General features: G+C 36.0%; 1 protein-coding gene across 7 annotated transcripts in view; it reads left to right on the forward strand.

Annotated features, from left to right (window-relative positions):
* LOC127066350 (filamin-A) overlaps positions 1–16234 on the forward strand; it is a 40847-nt gene extending 24613 nt beyond the window's left edge. For 5 of the 7 annotated variants that reach the window (XM_050999972.1, XM_050999980.1, XM_050999990.1 and 2 more), the window contains 8 exons: positions 3409–3637; positions 10027–10167; positions 10244–10546; positions 10716–11771; positions 13335–13528; positions 14083–14524; positions 14667–14870; positions 15045–16234. In XM_050999972.1, the coding sequence (XP_050855929.1) occupies positions 3409–3637; positions 10027–10167; positions 10244–10546; positions 10716–11771; positions 13335–13528; positions 14083–14524; positions 14667–14870; positions 15045–15229 (2754 nt within the window). In that variant the 3' untranslated portion in view covers positions 15230–16234. Of the gene's footprint in view, positions 1–2405; positions 2551–3408; positions 3638–8625; positions 9860–10026; positions 10168–10243; positions 10547–10715; positions 11772–13334; positions 13529–14082; positions 14525–14666; positions 14871–15044 lie in introns of those variants that run through there. The other 2 variants (XM_051000018.1, XM_051000008.1) reach the window with 2 other exon arrangements.
* Positions 16235–16816: the final 582 nt, after the last annotated feature.

Genomic DNA, 16816 nt, shown 5'->3' on the forward strand with positions numbered 1-16816 from the left:
CGACGCGTTAAAATCAACGTTATCATTCGATTAAGTAAAAGCATTCTCTCTCTTTTTCCCTCTCTTTTACTCGTTCGTTTATTTTATCTCATTGCGTCTCTTTCTTTCTCCCTACTCTTTCGTGTCTAATACCTGTTGCATCTCTCTCTCTCTCTCTCTCTCTCTCTCTCTCTCTCTCTCTCTCTCTCTCTCTTTCTCTTTCTCCTGTATGTATGACCAGGTATACATATAGGAATGCATGCGTGTAGTATGTGTATGTGCTTATGCATGTGTATATGTATGTGTATGTGTTTACATCGAGTGATCCAGCATGTTTCCAAACACGAGATCCTTCAACGATTTCATTCATCTTCGAAAAGATAGAAAAGATCGTTCTTGTAATAGTAAACCAAAGAACAATTTGACGAGAGCTTGTGTTAAAATTATTACGTTAAAAATAAGTATACCTTTAAGAGAGATCCTTTCGATAATATTTTCTTTAATATCGATGAAAAACGTGAATTATTTGTTAGAACGTATATAAGATTAATAAGATAATGTCGAATAAATCTAGATCATTCATTTTACGTAACACTTGTTAACATTAGCAAATTAACTTCACTTTCAATATTCTATTATACGAGTATGAAATTATAATCGGATGTGTGTGTGTGTGTTACGATTAGAAACATTGTTAGGGATAGAGATAGATTTGTTTAGGATCAAGTAGAAAGTAAGGATGGTATGGTCAGCCTCTATAAGTAGAAATGAACTGTACGGTATATATTAGGCGTAACTTAGACGGCGAGGAAACAATGGCGATGTAAAAGTGCATATCGTATTGCATATTTTCATCGAAAAAGATAATAATCGTTAGACGTGAACGTCAGTACTATAAATCTCTAAGTCGAATAAACAGACGTCGATCGGATCTATAGCTAGGGAACCTTTTAAATTATAGGCACAGTCTCGCTAAAGGATCCAGGGTGATTTCACTCTGTGACCGAAGTCTCAAAAAGCTGAAAATAATTTTCCTCTTTAATCTTCATCCCCCATTTTACCTCTTCTCATCTGTCATTTGACCAAGAGAGACAGACAGAGAGAGAGAGAGAGAGAGAGAGAGAAAGAGAGAGAGAGAGAGAGAAAGAGAGAGGGAGAGAGTGATGAAGAGGTGAGAGGGAGAGAGGAAGGGATCTCAAACGCGACTGGAAGTCGTTGATTTAAACGTTTCGGCATGTGTCAAGCCCGAGCAAGCGTGATGTTCCGCCTGGTCTCATTAGCGAACATGCATGGAACCCGAAATTGAAAGTACTTTGTAGAGAGAGAGAGAGAGAGAGAGAAAGAGAGAAAGAGGCATAGACTGGTGGTCGCTTTTAATTACGTGCTTCAAACCATATAACGTTTATTACTTTTAACCCATAGAAAATACTTACGAATTTCTCTATACATTTCTATCGAATTAAATCAAAAGATATAATTAAATGAATATATTATATCGAATTAAAAAAAAAAGATAAATAAATAAATAAGAGGACAATAAAAAAAATTCATCGAAGTTGACAGAAATACGAAGCAAAGGATCTTTCTTTCTTTTTCTCTCTCTTTGGTTTCTTTTCTTTTTTTTTTTTTTGCTTTCGTATAGATTATATATACTGAATATGATCGATTGACGGATTGAGAGCCCCATTTGAAATTTAATCCGTATCATTTTCGTCCATCCTCGCGACCTCATAAACTATTTCGAGTACGAGAGCGGCTCTTTCCCAAATTTATAAGCAAGACCGTACGCCGTTGGAACGGTGGGTGGACTAAAGAGACAGCCCGTGAATTAATGTTACCGAGAGAAGAGTTTAATTTAAACTCAACGCGAATCGCAACGGAGACTTTGATACTGGATATTATGCTTATCATCTTCAACTTCCCGTTTCTCTGTTTATACTGTTGGCCTGGCGTTATTAATGTTTCGAGAAAAGGGGGTTGTACTCTTATTTCCACCCTTAAAACTTTACCTCGTTAGACGACCACGATTAGCCGAGTTGCTTCTCTTATCGTGAACGATTTTTATTTATCCTTTCTTGCTTTTTTTTTTTTTTATTTCTTTATTCGATGATGACGAGAGAAACGGAATGAAAGAAGAGAATAGAAATAAGTAAATAAACAAATAAAAAAAGAAATATAAAAATAACAAAGAAATTATACGCACGAGACCGATGATTTGTCGTTCGTGTCTAGATGAGAACTGAACGTCTGAACGTTCGTTGCCACCCCTTAAAAATTACACGAATAAATTTTTGGCCGCGACAGCTTTCTTCCGATTCGTTGAGTTCACGGACATGTCTAGCAGTGTCATTGGTTGTTTAAATCCTCCCTCCGTTTCTTACCCTTTACCCTTTGTAATTGTGGGTGGGGGCTAGGTATCTATTATGGTAACATCGAATTCAGTATTGTGCCTGAAAATCGTCAGTCGGTTAGGAGCGATACGTGAGTTTGGTAACAGGCGATCGTTCTGATCTAACAATTACGATTATTGCGAATTAGCGATTATTGATAGAAAGATTTAGATCTTCTAAGGTATAGTGATTTCTATTACCCTGTATTTCATATCATTTTTCTTCTTTTTTCATTCTTTTTCTGTTTTTTTTTCTCTTTTTTTTTCTTTTTTTGTTACTTTTCGTCTTTTTTTATTTCATGCGATATATGTGTTATCCATATTTAGTCTCGCTTTACGATTAGTTCATGTAAGTGATACGATCGATTATACAGTAGATGATTCATAATTTAGATGTCTTTGATTTAATTATAATTTTGTGAGCATTGACGGAAAAAATTAGAAAACATATTTTTCGCATTTCCAATAAAAATTTTAGAATTTTATTTCGTTGAGGGAAATCCATTATAATTTATTTTTCTATAGAAAATGATCTAAGTCTGAGATTTATCAGATATTTTCAAAGGATTAAAAGAATTTGGTACGATCTGAATTGGGTAACACGCAAAAAAAAGTTGGTCGCGTCCGCAAATCTGGTAAATTGGACGTGTACATTTTCTATAGTCAAATAAACCACGTGATAAAGATTTTGCAAGAATCCTGACGTAGTTACATAATAAATTCTATACACGCTGCACAGTTTGGCTTAGTACCAGCCTCGAAATACGTAGATTCTTTCGTAATGAGCTGTGTCGTGCACCATCGCCTCTTGATTCCGGAAATTCCTCGTTCCCCTTTTTCGCCAACACGATCCATAGAGTTTCTTGAGCATCGTTCAAGAATTAACTAAACGTATGTAGAAACAAAAAAGAAGAGAGAAAAACAAAAAAAAAAAAGAAAAGAGAAATTCTTAAGTACTTCGTATTGAATCGATAAATAAAATCGTTGAAATATTTTCTACCCTTAATTAAACATCCTTGATAATTTCATTTTTATTTTAGGCCTCAGAAGAGTATCGGGAACACAGTACTCACAAAACTCATCGTGGAAGGAAATCTCGACAAAGGCAAGAGCAACACGTTGTCGAACAACGTAGCACTAGTATACAGGAGAGTTCAACGGTTACAACAAAGAGTAGCACAACCAATCAACAAAATTTATCAAAGAAAAACTTTAACGTTATCCGGCTTAACAGTATCCCCTTGCCATTGGCCAGTGGTACAGTAACGTGTAAGTACTTATAATCTATATATTTATTCTTTTTTATTTATTTATTTATTTTTTTGTTTTGATTTTATTTTCTTTCCTTTTCTTGTTTCTATAAATTTTCATAACAATTATATTACATAATTAATTATTATAGCGATGATTCACTTAAGATCAATTACCCATTGAAATTCTTCACAAACAAAAATTAGGAATAGAAAATTAAATGGATAAAATATGGAGGACGAGAATACGAGAGAGAATCGAGAAAAATATAAAAAGATATTCCAGAATTTTTTTTTTTTTGTTCGTTTCACATTTGATTCGTCTCACGAATCGAGACGCAATGATATTCTTCTAAGAAGTTTATTTCAGCGATATAGTTGACGCAGCCAGAACAAATGTTCCCATCGAGAAGACGAGGATAGTCGGTAGATCATCGCTGTCATCAAAATGATCACGATCAGAATGAACAATTTTCAAATTCTCTACGTGACTGTTAATTTTGTTCAAACATTTGGACATTCTCGTAACAATTTGTCTAGTTGTGGATTATAGGAATCTTTCTATGATATAAGAAAAATCCTAACGATTTGCTAGTCTTTGAGTTATAGGTACAACGTTTGATTGTATTTAAGATCATTTGTTGTTAAGTTATCTAAGTAAATTTCAGCATGTTCATAGTCGTCATTTTAAAACATAAACGAATGATCATTGGCGCGTTTACAAATATTTCAAAGAAATTGGTAGTATGAAATTTATTATAATTGATAATATATTTGGATTGATAGATTAATCAACTTTGGATAATCAGTGATTTTCGAGATATTCGTTTTTACTTTATTACCAATGGATATCCACCGATCGATTATTATTCATCCATCTCTTTATATATATATATATATATTTCTTAATTAATGAACCCAATAAATCAGTGAATTCTCGAAATCATAAATAATATCTTGGACGTTATCCAAACATTTTTAATGCGCACTTGTAGACCTTACTCGTGTTCTACCAAATTCTATCCTCATTAATGATTTGTACGCCTGCTAACTCACGACATAGTGGTAGTATTTGATTGACGCGACAGGTTTTCATGCTGTTCGTTCTGGGTTTTGTAAAAGGACCATAAGTTAAGTTACGAGCGTCTGCCGTTCACAAGAGACACGATAGAAATTATCTTCTTATTCGTCTATAATTATACGTGATATATCATACTTTTAATCTTGTCTATTTCACCGTATATCGATATTAATACAGTTTATTCGAAAATCAGGAAGCATTGATTGATATAGATATACGTTTATTTCTATTGGTCATATATTTATCGCAAGATTCATCAGAAAAAAAAAAAACAACATTTCTTTCATTCCTATTTGTTTTTCTCGACATGAAACAAATTGCATCGATTTCTCCAAAATCAATGATTTTGACATTAATTCCAAGACGCAATGGACCCAACGAAAATGACTAAATCTATTTTCTACATTTACTCAGAAATCATAATCTATTTATTTAGACAACGTACATTTATCTAGACAAATATTTATATCAATCTTCGTGTTGTCATTCGTCAAAGATAAACAACATTCTTTGAAATGAATAATACGTATTTAAGTCGTTGCATTGAAGTCACTGCAAATCTACGTTACAAATTTACTTCAGATCGGTCATATCTTTATAGTTGGGATGACGAGGATCGAAAAAAAAAGCAAAGAAGAAAATAAAAATGAAAAAAAAAAAAGAAAAAGGAATAGAAAAAAAAAAGAGAAGGAAACGATTGTAATCGTTGATCGAATATGATCCTTTTTAATCGTAAAAAACAATTTTCGAATGTTTATTAACGGTGCGTAAGTAAATAAAAATAAATAAATAAAGAAGTGCGTTGATACGCAAGTGAATTGACAGACGCGACAGGTTTCATACGTTTTCTTTAACGTGCTTGTTCCACCATTTCGCCAAAAATACGGTTAGAGGATAAAGAGAGATAGGAGGTTGAGCTGGACGAGGAAGGGAGCTGGAGGAACGTATACGTACGGTACTCGATGATGCGTCGGAAATGCGACCGGGTGATATTAATATTGGATGATTAAGTGTCTTCGGATGCGCGGGCTCGAAGATGCTCCAAAAACCGAAACCGCCGGCGTCGACGGAAATCCATAAAAAGATCAATCCCTTCTCTCCTCTCCTTCGTCTCAACTTCTCTATCTCCACCACCTCCATCTCCACCTCCACCTCCACCTACACCTCTATATCCACCTCCACTTCCACCTTCATCTCCATCTTCATCTTCTACTGTTGCATTTCTTCTTCTTCTTCTTTTATTTTATCTATTTTTCTTCTTTTACTCCAGCCACGCGGAAAGCTACATGCGGTTTGTTTGACTAATTCTCGGTTATCGAACCACCATACTTCCTCCATTTTGTAAATTTTTGTAACACGTTGGAAATAATTCTCCATCGCCGTTTCCTTCAAATTTCTTTGCTTTTCATTAGGAATTAGTTGAATATATATTCTCAGGATAGTTTCTATTTAATTTGAGATTTTTCTTTCGTCTATCATTTGTTTTATTTTTAATTTGTTTTTTCAATAATTTTATCCAGTTTATTTGACTATGTGTGTGTATATATATATGTTTTTTTTTTTTTTTGTTAATTTAGATGAACATGTTTGTAAGATAGTTCAGTTAAAAGTTTTCGTTGCAATCAACGTACACGTATTTTGTTATCTTTTTAATTTATTTCTAGATAGTCACTATCTCAATCCAATTTATTTAACTCTTTTTATTAGAATTTAGGTGAATACGTTTGTAAGATAATTTATTTCAAAATCTTTTTGTGTCCTGATTATCATCCACGTATTTCGTTATCTTGTTAAATTATATTTAAACAATAATCCTCGAACGCTATCTATTTTAAATTTGTTTAACACTTCCATTAGAATTTAGTCGAATATATTTATAAAATAATTTAGTTAAAAGCTTTTTGGACGATTCTCATACACGTATTTCGTTATCTCGTTAATTACTTTCTAAATAGCAACTCTCCATCGTTATCTCTTTCAAATTTGTTTAATTTCCTTACGAATTAAAATGAATATGTTTATAAGATAATTTAGTTAAAAAATTGATATCGCGATTGTCAGAAATGTGTTGCGTTATCTTCTCAAATTAATTGCTATTGTCTTACACGAATAGTTTAAAAGTGATGCATGTAAGTCCTTAACTCGAAAACATATTTGAAAGATAAATTCGTGAAAGATATATATATATATTTTTTTTTTCTTTTTTCTTTAACGATCGTTAGGTTTTCGTCGGTTGTATTTGGTTATCAATCGAATAAATTTCTTCGGTCATATAAGTAAACTATAAAACAACGTAAATATATTTGATAAGCAACGAAATGAAATTTTTCTTATAAACTATTATAGATAAGGAAAGATATAAGATAGTAGGGATATCACGAAAGGTGTCCTTAGGATATCTCTCACCGTCTTTTACTTTATATACCGTACGATCCCAAATGTGATCCCGAAAATATCTTAGCATGCTCTCTAAAGATATTTACGAGGCCATTATAAGAGGTTCCCTTCGAATATTTGCAGAATTCGCCGACTTATCTTTCTCCGTGATGTAGGTAGCAGCGCCAAAAGATTCGCTCGTAAAAGTACGACGGCATACTTTGTTCCTTTGAGTTAGCGAGATGAATTTCTTTTTTCTTTTTTCTTTTTTTTTTTTATCATTTTTTTTTATCTTCTCTTTTTTTCTTCTTTTTTTCTCTCCCAAAGATTTAACTAACCTAGCTAGAAAATTCTTTCAACGAAACTTTAACTTATGATGCGAAACTATATATATTTATTCTCTTACGTATTAACTATTTTTTTTTCTCAACTTTTCGACGAAAATAAAAATCTTAGATACGTTACCGATTAACAGGAGAACGGATGGCTCGAATCATCGGCCGTCATCAGTTTTAATGAGTTGAGTGGCTATCTGTTAATCGTCGGTAACTTTATTTCAAATATTTTCACAAATTTTTCTTCTACAATTGGAAATGATAATAAGAGATTGGTCTGATTTAAAAAATGATAATAAGTTCGTTTGTATTTTTTATTACATATATACACATACAAAAATGACGAAGATTATTAAACGAATAGTATATCGATCTTCTATGCAAAGTTTGTTTCGATAAACAATACGTTGACTTTTTAATGCACGAAAAAATATATATATATATATTAAATTTATTAAAGAAAATAAATTGTTGCTAGTCAGGTATTTAGCCAAGAAAAATTTTATAAATAAATTGTAATACCGCGATCGCGTGTATTCCAAAATTAAAAAAAAGAAAAAAAAAAAGAAAAAAGAAGTAAAAGTATTATGATCGGTTAAAGCACTATGATTGATACGATCTAGATACGTCGAGAATAAGAGAGATATATTATCTAGCAAGAACTCGTTGATCATTCATTCGGTCAGATTTAATTAACGATAGGTAATTAAAGAATCCAAGAAGAACTCGAATTTCTCATGTATCTTTCATATTGGACTCTCGGTTAGTAGTTTATCGATGATTTTGTAATCATTAAAATACGATGTTCTTCATAAGTAATGCAACGAAGCGTTGGTCGTTCGGGGTTGACGGTTGTCCGCAATCAGTCAGTTCAGGGTGACTTAGACTTGGTCGTGTTGCCTTTGGCGCGTGTTCCGTACCAACGTTGGTGCAAATGGTTCGATTGCTTGATGACTTCCTGCGTTAAATGAAAATGATCACGGAAAAAGAGCCAGGACGCAGCTCGCCAAATATTCGTTCTTATCTGTTTTGAAAATTTTACCGGTTCTCTCCGGTAGCCATGATAATTTTCTTACATAATCGTAAGATGAATAAATCTTTTTTTTTTATCTATAGATATCTAACATAAATCAATGGAGTCTCTAGTTCGAGATCAGGTTGGTCCAAAAGGGACGAAGAACATTTTGGAAAATATTTCAAACATTTTTACATTTCGTTTCTAGTTGCTCATATATCTATTATTAATCATTCGGAAGGTATACAAGAAGGTAGAGAGGTGTCAATGAAATTTGGCAAATTTTCTTTTCGTATTATAGAGGACGAAGGAGACACGAAGGAGTAGGGGTAAGGTGATATGATGATCGTTGGAGTGGTGGTAGTATCAGATGCTTGTTAGTGGATGGTTTAGGAATAGGAGAGGGAGAAGTTTGATAGACGTTGGACGATGTGGTCCCTATGTGATATAAAATCGCTTCTCCTGCTGGTTGGGCATACTGGAAAAAAAAGAAAAGGAAAAAAAAAAAGAAAGAAGGTCTCCCGGGCAGATCAGGCTGCCATCGTCCGGCTCTCGAGCGACTTTGGCAGCTGCGATCTCCTCAGTCTTGCCAGAGATGCGTCCTCGTGTGGTCGATTGACGACGACTCGACCTTCTGGTTCTTGCCTGCTGGAGGAAAAACGTCGTAGGAAAAACGAGACACTATCTACGTGTCTTTCGTGATTAAATTCGATCACCCAAACGACGCGTTTCTCTCGATCGCTTTAAAAGAAAACAAAATTAAGGAAACAAATAAAAAGAAAGAAAGAAAGAAAGAAAGAAAGAAAGAAAAACAAAATCAATTTCAGTCTTTGCGAAGCTTTTGATCTTTGAAGTCTCTATAAACTTTGCGATCTTAAACTCGTTCGGTCGCATTGTTCAATCCTTCAAGTCTAAAGAAAGTCGAAAGAACATAACATACTTTCAATATTTTCTCATTCCAAGAATAAAAAAGGATCAATTCGATCAGTGCCTTTTAAGATCGTACGATATAGTAACAGGGATAGGGATTCAGGTTTTTCTTTAAGATCGATCGGTATCAACATACTGGAGAGACTCTTAAGATTATCAATCCTCTCGGGATCCGTTTTTCCTCGGATCGAGGACACGTTCATCGTTCGAGGAATTCATGAACGTTCTTCGTTGTCATTTTTGGTGTTCCGATCGAGTGCGATATTAACAACACCTTGGAGATGGTTTGGGAAGACGAATTTGACGACATAGAGACCACGTGGGAAGAGGTGTCGACTTTTTATAGAGCCTGGTTGAAGAATTTTTCTTGCAGCGAGTTCGACCGACCGGAAAAACCAATTTGTTATGGAAGGGTCGATGTAGATGAGGAAGAAGTGCCAGGTCCTGGGCTCGATTTTGCACCGCTCATTTTCCAGAGCCTTTACTACGTTAGCTCTCGAAAAGGTTTTCGATTATATGAGAGAATTTATCGTTTGATTTTTTTCGCGTCTTTATTTTTTGGGGGGGGGGGGGGGGAAGGATAGGTATATCCACCTAGTTTATATTTAACGAATTAATTATAGCAAGTGATCGCGTATTAAAAAAACGAAAAATACTTGGATCTTTTTTAGCCGAGGTAAAGATGCCGAGTGGTAACGTGGACAAGCCAGTTATCGAGGATAATCACGATGGCACTGTATCCATCAAATATGAGCCAAGAGAGGAAGGTCTTCATGAGATTTACGTAAAGTTTAATGGGGAACATGTACAAGGTAAATTAATTAATTAACCGCTCTTTTCTATATATATATTTTTTTTTCTTTCTTAAATTTATTATTTCTTTTATAGGATCACCATTCAAATTCCACGTCGATTCTTTGGCAAGTGGATACGTAACAGCCTACGGTCCCGGTTTGATCTACGGTGTCTGTGGCGAACCTGGAAACTTTACCATATCAACAAAGGGTGCAGGAGCTGGAGGTTTGTCATTGGCAGTGGAAGGTCCTAGCAAGGCCGAGATATCATGTCATGACAACAAAGATGGCACAGTTTCGGTGTCCTATCTACCTACTGCACCTGGAGAATACAAAATCAGTGTAAAGTTTGGTGACAAGCACATTAAGGGTAGTCCATACGTCGCCAAGATTACAGGTAATTTTTTTAGATATATATATATAGATCATTGGATCATCACATAATATACTTAATAAAATAATTTTAATAATAATAATATATATATGTGTGTGTGTGTGTGTAATATCGATGATAATAATATACATATAATAATTTTTTTATTATCAATTAATTATGAAATTTGTAGGAGAGGGCCGTAAAAGGAATCAGATATCTGTGGGATCGTGTAGCGAGGTTCAACTGCCTGGTAAAGTGCCTGACGCGGATATAAGATCTCTGAACGCTTCAATCACAGCACCAAGTGGTTTGGAAGAGCCATGCTTTTTGAAAAAGCTGCCTAGCGACAACGTTTGCGTCTCCTTCACACCACGAGAAGCTGGTTCGCATACCGTTGCCGTGAAACGAATGGGCAAGCACATACCAAACTCGCCATTCAAGATCGACGTTAAGGATCGCGAAGTTGGCGATGCTAAAAAGGTAAAAGTCTCTGGTGCGGCATTAAAGGAAGGCAAGACACACGTCGAGAATACGTTCTCCGTTGATACGAGAAACGCTGGTTTTGGTGGTTTGTCTCTTTCGATGGAAGGTCCGAGCAAGGTTGAGATTCAGTGCAAGGATAACGAGGATGGCACGCTGAACATGTCTTACAAGCCTACCGAACCCGGTTATTACATAGTAAATTTAAAGTTTGCCGATCATCACGTAGAAGGTTCACCGTTTACCGTGAAAGTCAGTGGAGAAGGTAGCAATCGTCAAAGAGAGAAAATACAGAGGCAAAGAGAAGCAGTGCCGATAACCGAAGTTGGAAGTCAATGCAAGCTGACATTTAAGATGCCTGGTATAACGTCCTTCGATCTCGCGGCTACTGTTACTTCGCCAGGTGGTGTTACGGAGGATGCAGAGATCAAGGAGGTCGAGGATGGTCTCTATGCTGTCGCGTTCGTACCGAAGGAACTGGGCGTTCACACGGTTTCGGTTCGTTACAAGGAGATGCACATTCCTGGCTCACCCTTCCAATTCACGGTTGGTCCTTTGAGAGACGGTGGAGCTCACAGGGTTCACGCTGGTGGTCCTGGATTGGAACGAGGTGAACAAGGTGAACCTTGCGAGTTCAACATATGGACCAGAGAAGCTGGAGCTGGTGCATTGGCAGTCTCGGTTGAAGGTCCTAGCAAAGCTCAAATCGACTACAAAGATCGCAAAGATGGCAGCTGTTATGTCAGTTATGTCGCTTCCGAACCTGGTAAGCCCAATTGGCTTAATAATAAGTGGAAGATCATAATTTCGAAGGTTCAAACATTTCATACTTTCTAAAAAATCATCTAGCTCGAATTAAGCTCGAAAAGTTCAAAGGTGCCGGCCGGAAACATCGATAAAATAAGCCGCTGTGACATTTATTAAGGGTTTCATTTAAAAAGATGGATCGTTGCCAGCGTCGATTCATACCTCCTTCGTTGACGTTACCGATGTCCCCCATGTCACTATCTAGGAAAATTATGACGCATATAGGATCCATAATGTCAGTTAATTTGAAGCGTACCTCGTAAATTCGGCCTCGATTAAGTCAACCTGTTTTATGCATTGCTCATATTAAGTGAGAAAAGCCTGGCTTAGGAAAAGAAAAGGAATACTACTTGTTCATTCATTCTAACGATTCATGAACGATTATCGGAACGAACACTTTACGAGCAGAATGTTTTAACGTTGAAATTATATTACACCTTGTCTTCTTATTTTCGATAGATATTTAAAAAATCTAAAACTGTTTTTACGATGTCGTCGTTACTTCCGAAACGAAGTAAACATCAGACGCTTAGGAGACAAATAAGGCAGGTGTTAGTTCGTTCGTTCGTTCGTTGGTATGTTGTCGAGACTCAGAGACACCCACTCATCGACCGGATTGATCGGCCGCTTTCAGCTGATCCCGAAATATCTTCGTCTATATTTGTTAAGGTGGATCCATATTTTGCCGTGGTGAGTTTGACTCACACCGCACACCGCTCGGCGTGGATTATCGTGGTGGTTATATTTGGTCCATGTGCTGTGAGAGAGTAAGAAAGAGATAAATAGAGAAAGGAGAGAGAGAGAGAGAGAGAGAGAAAGAGCAGAGTGGTGGTCGTAGTGGAGGAACGGATTCGAGATCAGCAGCTAGATTCAACCGAAAGTAGTGGTGCGCGATCAACCCACGGCTCTAGAGTTGTGTCCGTTCGCCACTCGTCGCTTTCCACTCTCCTTCTTTTTTTTCCTTTTTATTTCTTCTTCTTCTTCTTCTTCTTCTTCTTCTTCTTCTTCTTCTTCCTCCTCCTCTCTTCTATTTCTCCTTCTTTTTCCTTTCCTCTTCTCCACCCACCTCGTCACCACCACCACCACTATCACCATCACCACCACTACTCTTTCCTCCTTTCTTATCTTCCGCTATTCTGACTGTCTACTTCCTCTCTCTTATCTCAACGTAAGAGATAATCGATCTTACTTCCGTCACAAAGGAATTTCTTCGTCTACTGTGTTAGGACAACCTTTGAACGATGGCAACCTTCAAAGCGTCGACACAAATCATTTTGAAAGGCAACGAGCCCGAAGAGCCAAAAGACGATGGTTTGTCGATGAGAATTAATTTCCTCGTTCTTTAGGAATAATTAATTTTTTTATTATTTTCTTTGCTTTTCTTATTCGTCATGATAGATTTTAATTCATTCGTCGGAACGATTAGAAAGGAGATAAATCGTTTGAACCTTCCATGGTGATCATTTAATCCGACGGGATAGTTTCTTGAACTGAAAATCATTGTTTACTTGTTAAATTTTAGGCGAATACAGAGTAGGAATCAAGTTCAACGATCAGCACATTCCTGACTCGCCGTACAAGGTTTACATATCGCCTGCGATGGGCGATGCTCACAAATTAGAGGTTGCACAGTTTCCGGAAAGTGGAGTACAACCTGACAAGCCTTACACCTTCCTCGTACGCAAGAACGGAGCTAAGGGTGAATTGGATGGAAAGGTACGATCCTTTAACGAGAAACATGTGTTCAAGGTCGATATTAAAAAAAGAAAGAAAAAGAAATGTCGCGCGTATTTTTAAGAATCATCTTTTCAACATTCAAGGCTAACCATTTTGGACGAACGTTTTATTTTTCCTCGGAATCTTCCAAGTATCTACCGTATCTATCTATCTCACGAAAAATTATCTTGCGAAATACTAGCCGAAAATAAGATTCCGGGCTCTTATGAAACGACCCTGATACATCATTTTGCGTAGGCAGCTATCGCCTTAAAATTCTTATTACCACTACTATATCTCTCTTTTATTACTATATTTTGCATGAATCTACGAATGTAATACGGTGATCTTGACACAGTAGATAAGCTTGATCTTTGTCAAGGTCAGTTGGATTCAATTTTTGTCAGACTTAAAATAGTTTTTATTGAAATAGTATTCTAGATTCTCTCATTGATATTTTTTGAAATGACAAAGACTGCTGACACACGACTTGTTTACAAATCTTACAACTATATATCTCTAATCGTTGTTATATTTGTCACTCGTTCTTGTAGATCGTATCGCCAAGCGGAATTGAGGACGATTGTTTCATTCAGTCGATTGACTCTGACACATATTCCGTGAGATTCATGGCACGTGAGAACGGCATTCACAGTTTGCATCTGAAATTCAACGGAGTTCATATAACTGGTAGCCCGTATCGTATCAAGGTCGGTAAAGTGGACGCTGACCCAGCAGCGTTGCACGCTTATGGCAATGGTCTAGTAGAGGTTAAAACGGGTCAAAAAACTGATTTCATCATTGATACTTGCAATGCCGGAAGCGGTGCTCTTGGTGTTACGGTCGATGGACCTAGTAAGGTCTCAATGGATTGTACCGAGGTCGAGGAAGGTTACAAGGTCAGGTACACGCCTCTGGTACCTGGAGATTATTACATCAGCATCAAATACAATGGATATCATATCGTTGGCTCGCCATACAAAGTTTCGTGTACCGGTAGGTAACCCCATTTTTGAAAATAATAGATATTCGGTTTTAATAATAAAATAAATAATCTATGGTCGCGTTGGAGAAATAGAGAGAGATAGAGAAAATACGTTTGATATGGTTCAACGTAGAATATTTTGTATTATCATAGGTGCGGATCTGGCAGAAAGAGGTGCACAAGAGACGAGCTCGATCCTGGTCGAGACTGTTCAGAAGATCTCGAAAGCAAAGCAAACTGGTCCCGTGTTACCGCTTTTTAAATCGGACGCGAGTAAGGTTACGAGCAAAGGCATGGGCCTGAAGAAGGCCTATTTGGGAAAGCAGAATCAATTCACCGTACATGCGAGTGATGCAGGTAAGCTTGAAAGTAAAAGAAAAAGAATAAGAAGGAAGAAAAGGAGGAGAATGTAGTGATGGTGGTGGCGGTGGTGGTTCGAACCTGATTAAAAATTCATATCGAGTTTCTTTCTTCTTATCTGTCCTTTTTTTCCATAAACGTAATCGATACAAACCACTGTTAATTATACAGGAAACAACATTCTTTACGTTGGCGTGTACGGTCCCAAAGGACCATGCGAAGAGGTCTACATGAAGCACACGGGTCGAAACAACTACAACGTCAGTTACCTGGTGCGCGAGCGAGGAGAATATATCGTGATCGTCAAGTGGGGCGACGATCACATTCCTGGATCACCGTACAAGGTCGAAGTCTAAGGAAAAAAGAAATTCAACACAGAGAGCAGCCGGAGTATTGTCTTTCCTTACGTGGAATCAACGTCGCGAAGGAACTTTTTAAAAAGGACATATCCGTGTCTTCGATTTAGCACGATCTCGAATGGGAACGTATCGAATATGTATTCTCCTAGATCCCTCGATCAACGTTCTTCTTCTTATCCTTGTTCCTCGCGACATCGAATCTTGTATATTCCTAGCGATCGTTCCTCCTTGTTTCTTATTTTTTTTCTTTCTTTCTTTTTCTTTTTGTTGGATTGATCGCATCCTTGCAACGTCTCCTATCTCTCTCTCTCTCTCTCTCTCTCTCTCTCTCTCTCTCTCTCTCTCTTTCTCTTTATCTTTATCTCTTCTTGTCTCGTTTTCTCCTAAATCTTCTTCTCGTCCTCATTGTAAATTGCAAGTTGGAAAAGAAACTTGAAAGGCTATTTTTCTTGATAGATCTGCAGCTTCGTTCGTTTATTAATCATCCTCCCTCGATTATTCTTATCGAGATCAATTAATTTCCCTCTAATCTTAGGTTTGTCTTATTTTACTTAAGTTTCCTTGGTTCTCCATTCGTAGAATGGAAAACCATGATTATAATTCAAAGTGTCTCTTGAAAGTGGGTCAATTATTCGTTCGTAACGATATCACCGTATGTGCCTTTAATAAGAAAATAGATATCTCATAACTAGAATAAAAAAGAAAAGGAAAAAAAAAGCGAACAAAAGTAATAAAACGAAATAAAGATATAAGATTTAATTTGATCATACGAATTGTGTGAAAATGAAAATAGAATGGGGACACAAAAAAAAAATTAAGTACATGAATGAATAAAGGATAGTATCTAAACGTACATAACTTGTGCTGCGAGAATCGATTTTTCTGATTGCATCACGTTATATTATATCATTGACTATCTACTTATAGAATTAAATATATTACGATTGATTATTATACGTTAACACACATAGAGGTTAAATAAATAATATATTTCTTAAAGAACTCGTCGATACTGTGTCTTAACAAAAAAAAAAAAAAAAAAAAAATTAAATAATATTCATTAAATTCGTACCATACGATTATTACATATACATTATATAAATATTTTTTCTTTTTAACGAGACGATATATATATATTTTATTTTATACAATTATATAAATCATCCACTTTCAGAATACGAAGCACGACGGTAAGTAAAGATTACCAGTCAATTTATTTACACATAGATGAATACCTATATCACCGGATAGAATGGATCATTATAATCGTCTGGCGATTGTAAACAGAAAAAATAGATTAATTCTAAGCGTGAAAAAATTTCTCTCGAAAGCATAACACAAATAAAAAAGAAATTTACCTATCCTAGAAACGATTATTAGTCATTCTCATTTTATAACATTCTCCTTATAAAATTATCAGAGAAATAGAACACGAAGAAAGTAAAATAATGATAATAATAATAATAATAATAATAATAATAATAATAATAATAATAAAAAGAAGTGATCGATCGATCGTCGTCGTCGTCGTCGTAAGAGAGAGAGAGAGAGAGAGAGAGAGGAAGGACCCGACTCGTTGCGGAG

This window comes from Vespula vulgaris, chromosome 1 (genome assembly GCF_905475345.1).
Source record: "Vespula vulgaris chromosome 1, iyVesVulg1.1, whole genome shotgun sequence".
In the NCBI taxonomy this organism is placed as follows: domain Eukaryota; kingdom Metazoa; phylum Arthropoda; class Insecta; order Hymenoptera; family Vespidae; genus Vespula; species Vespula vulgaris.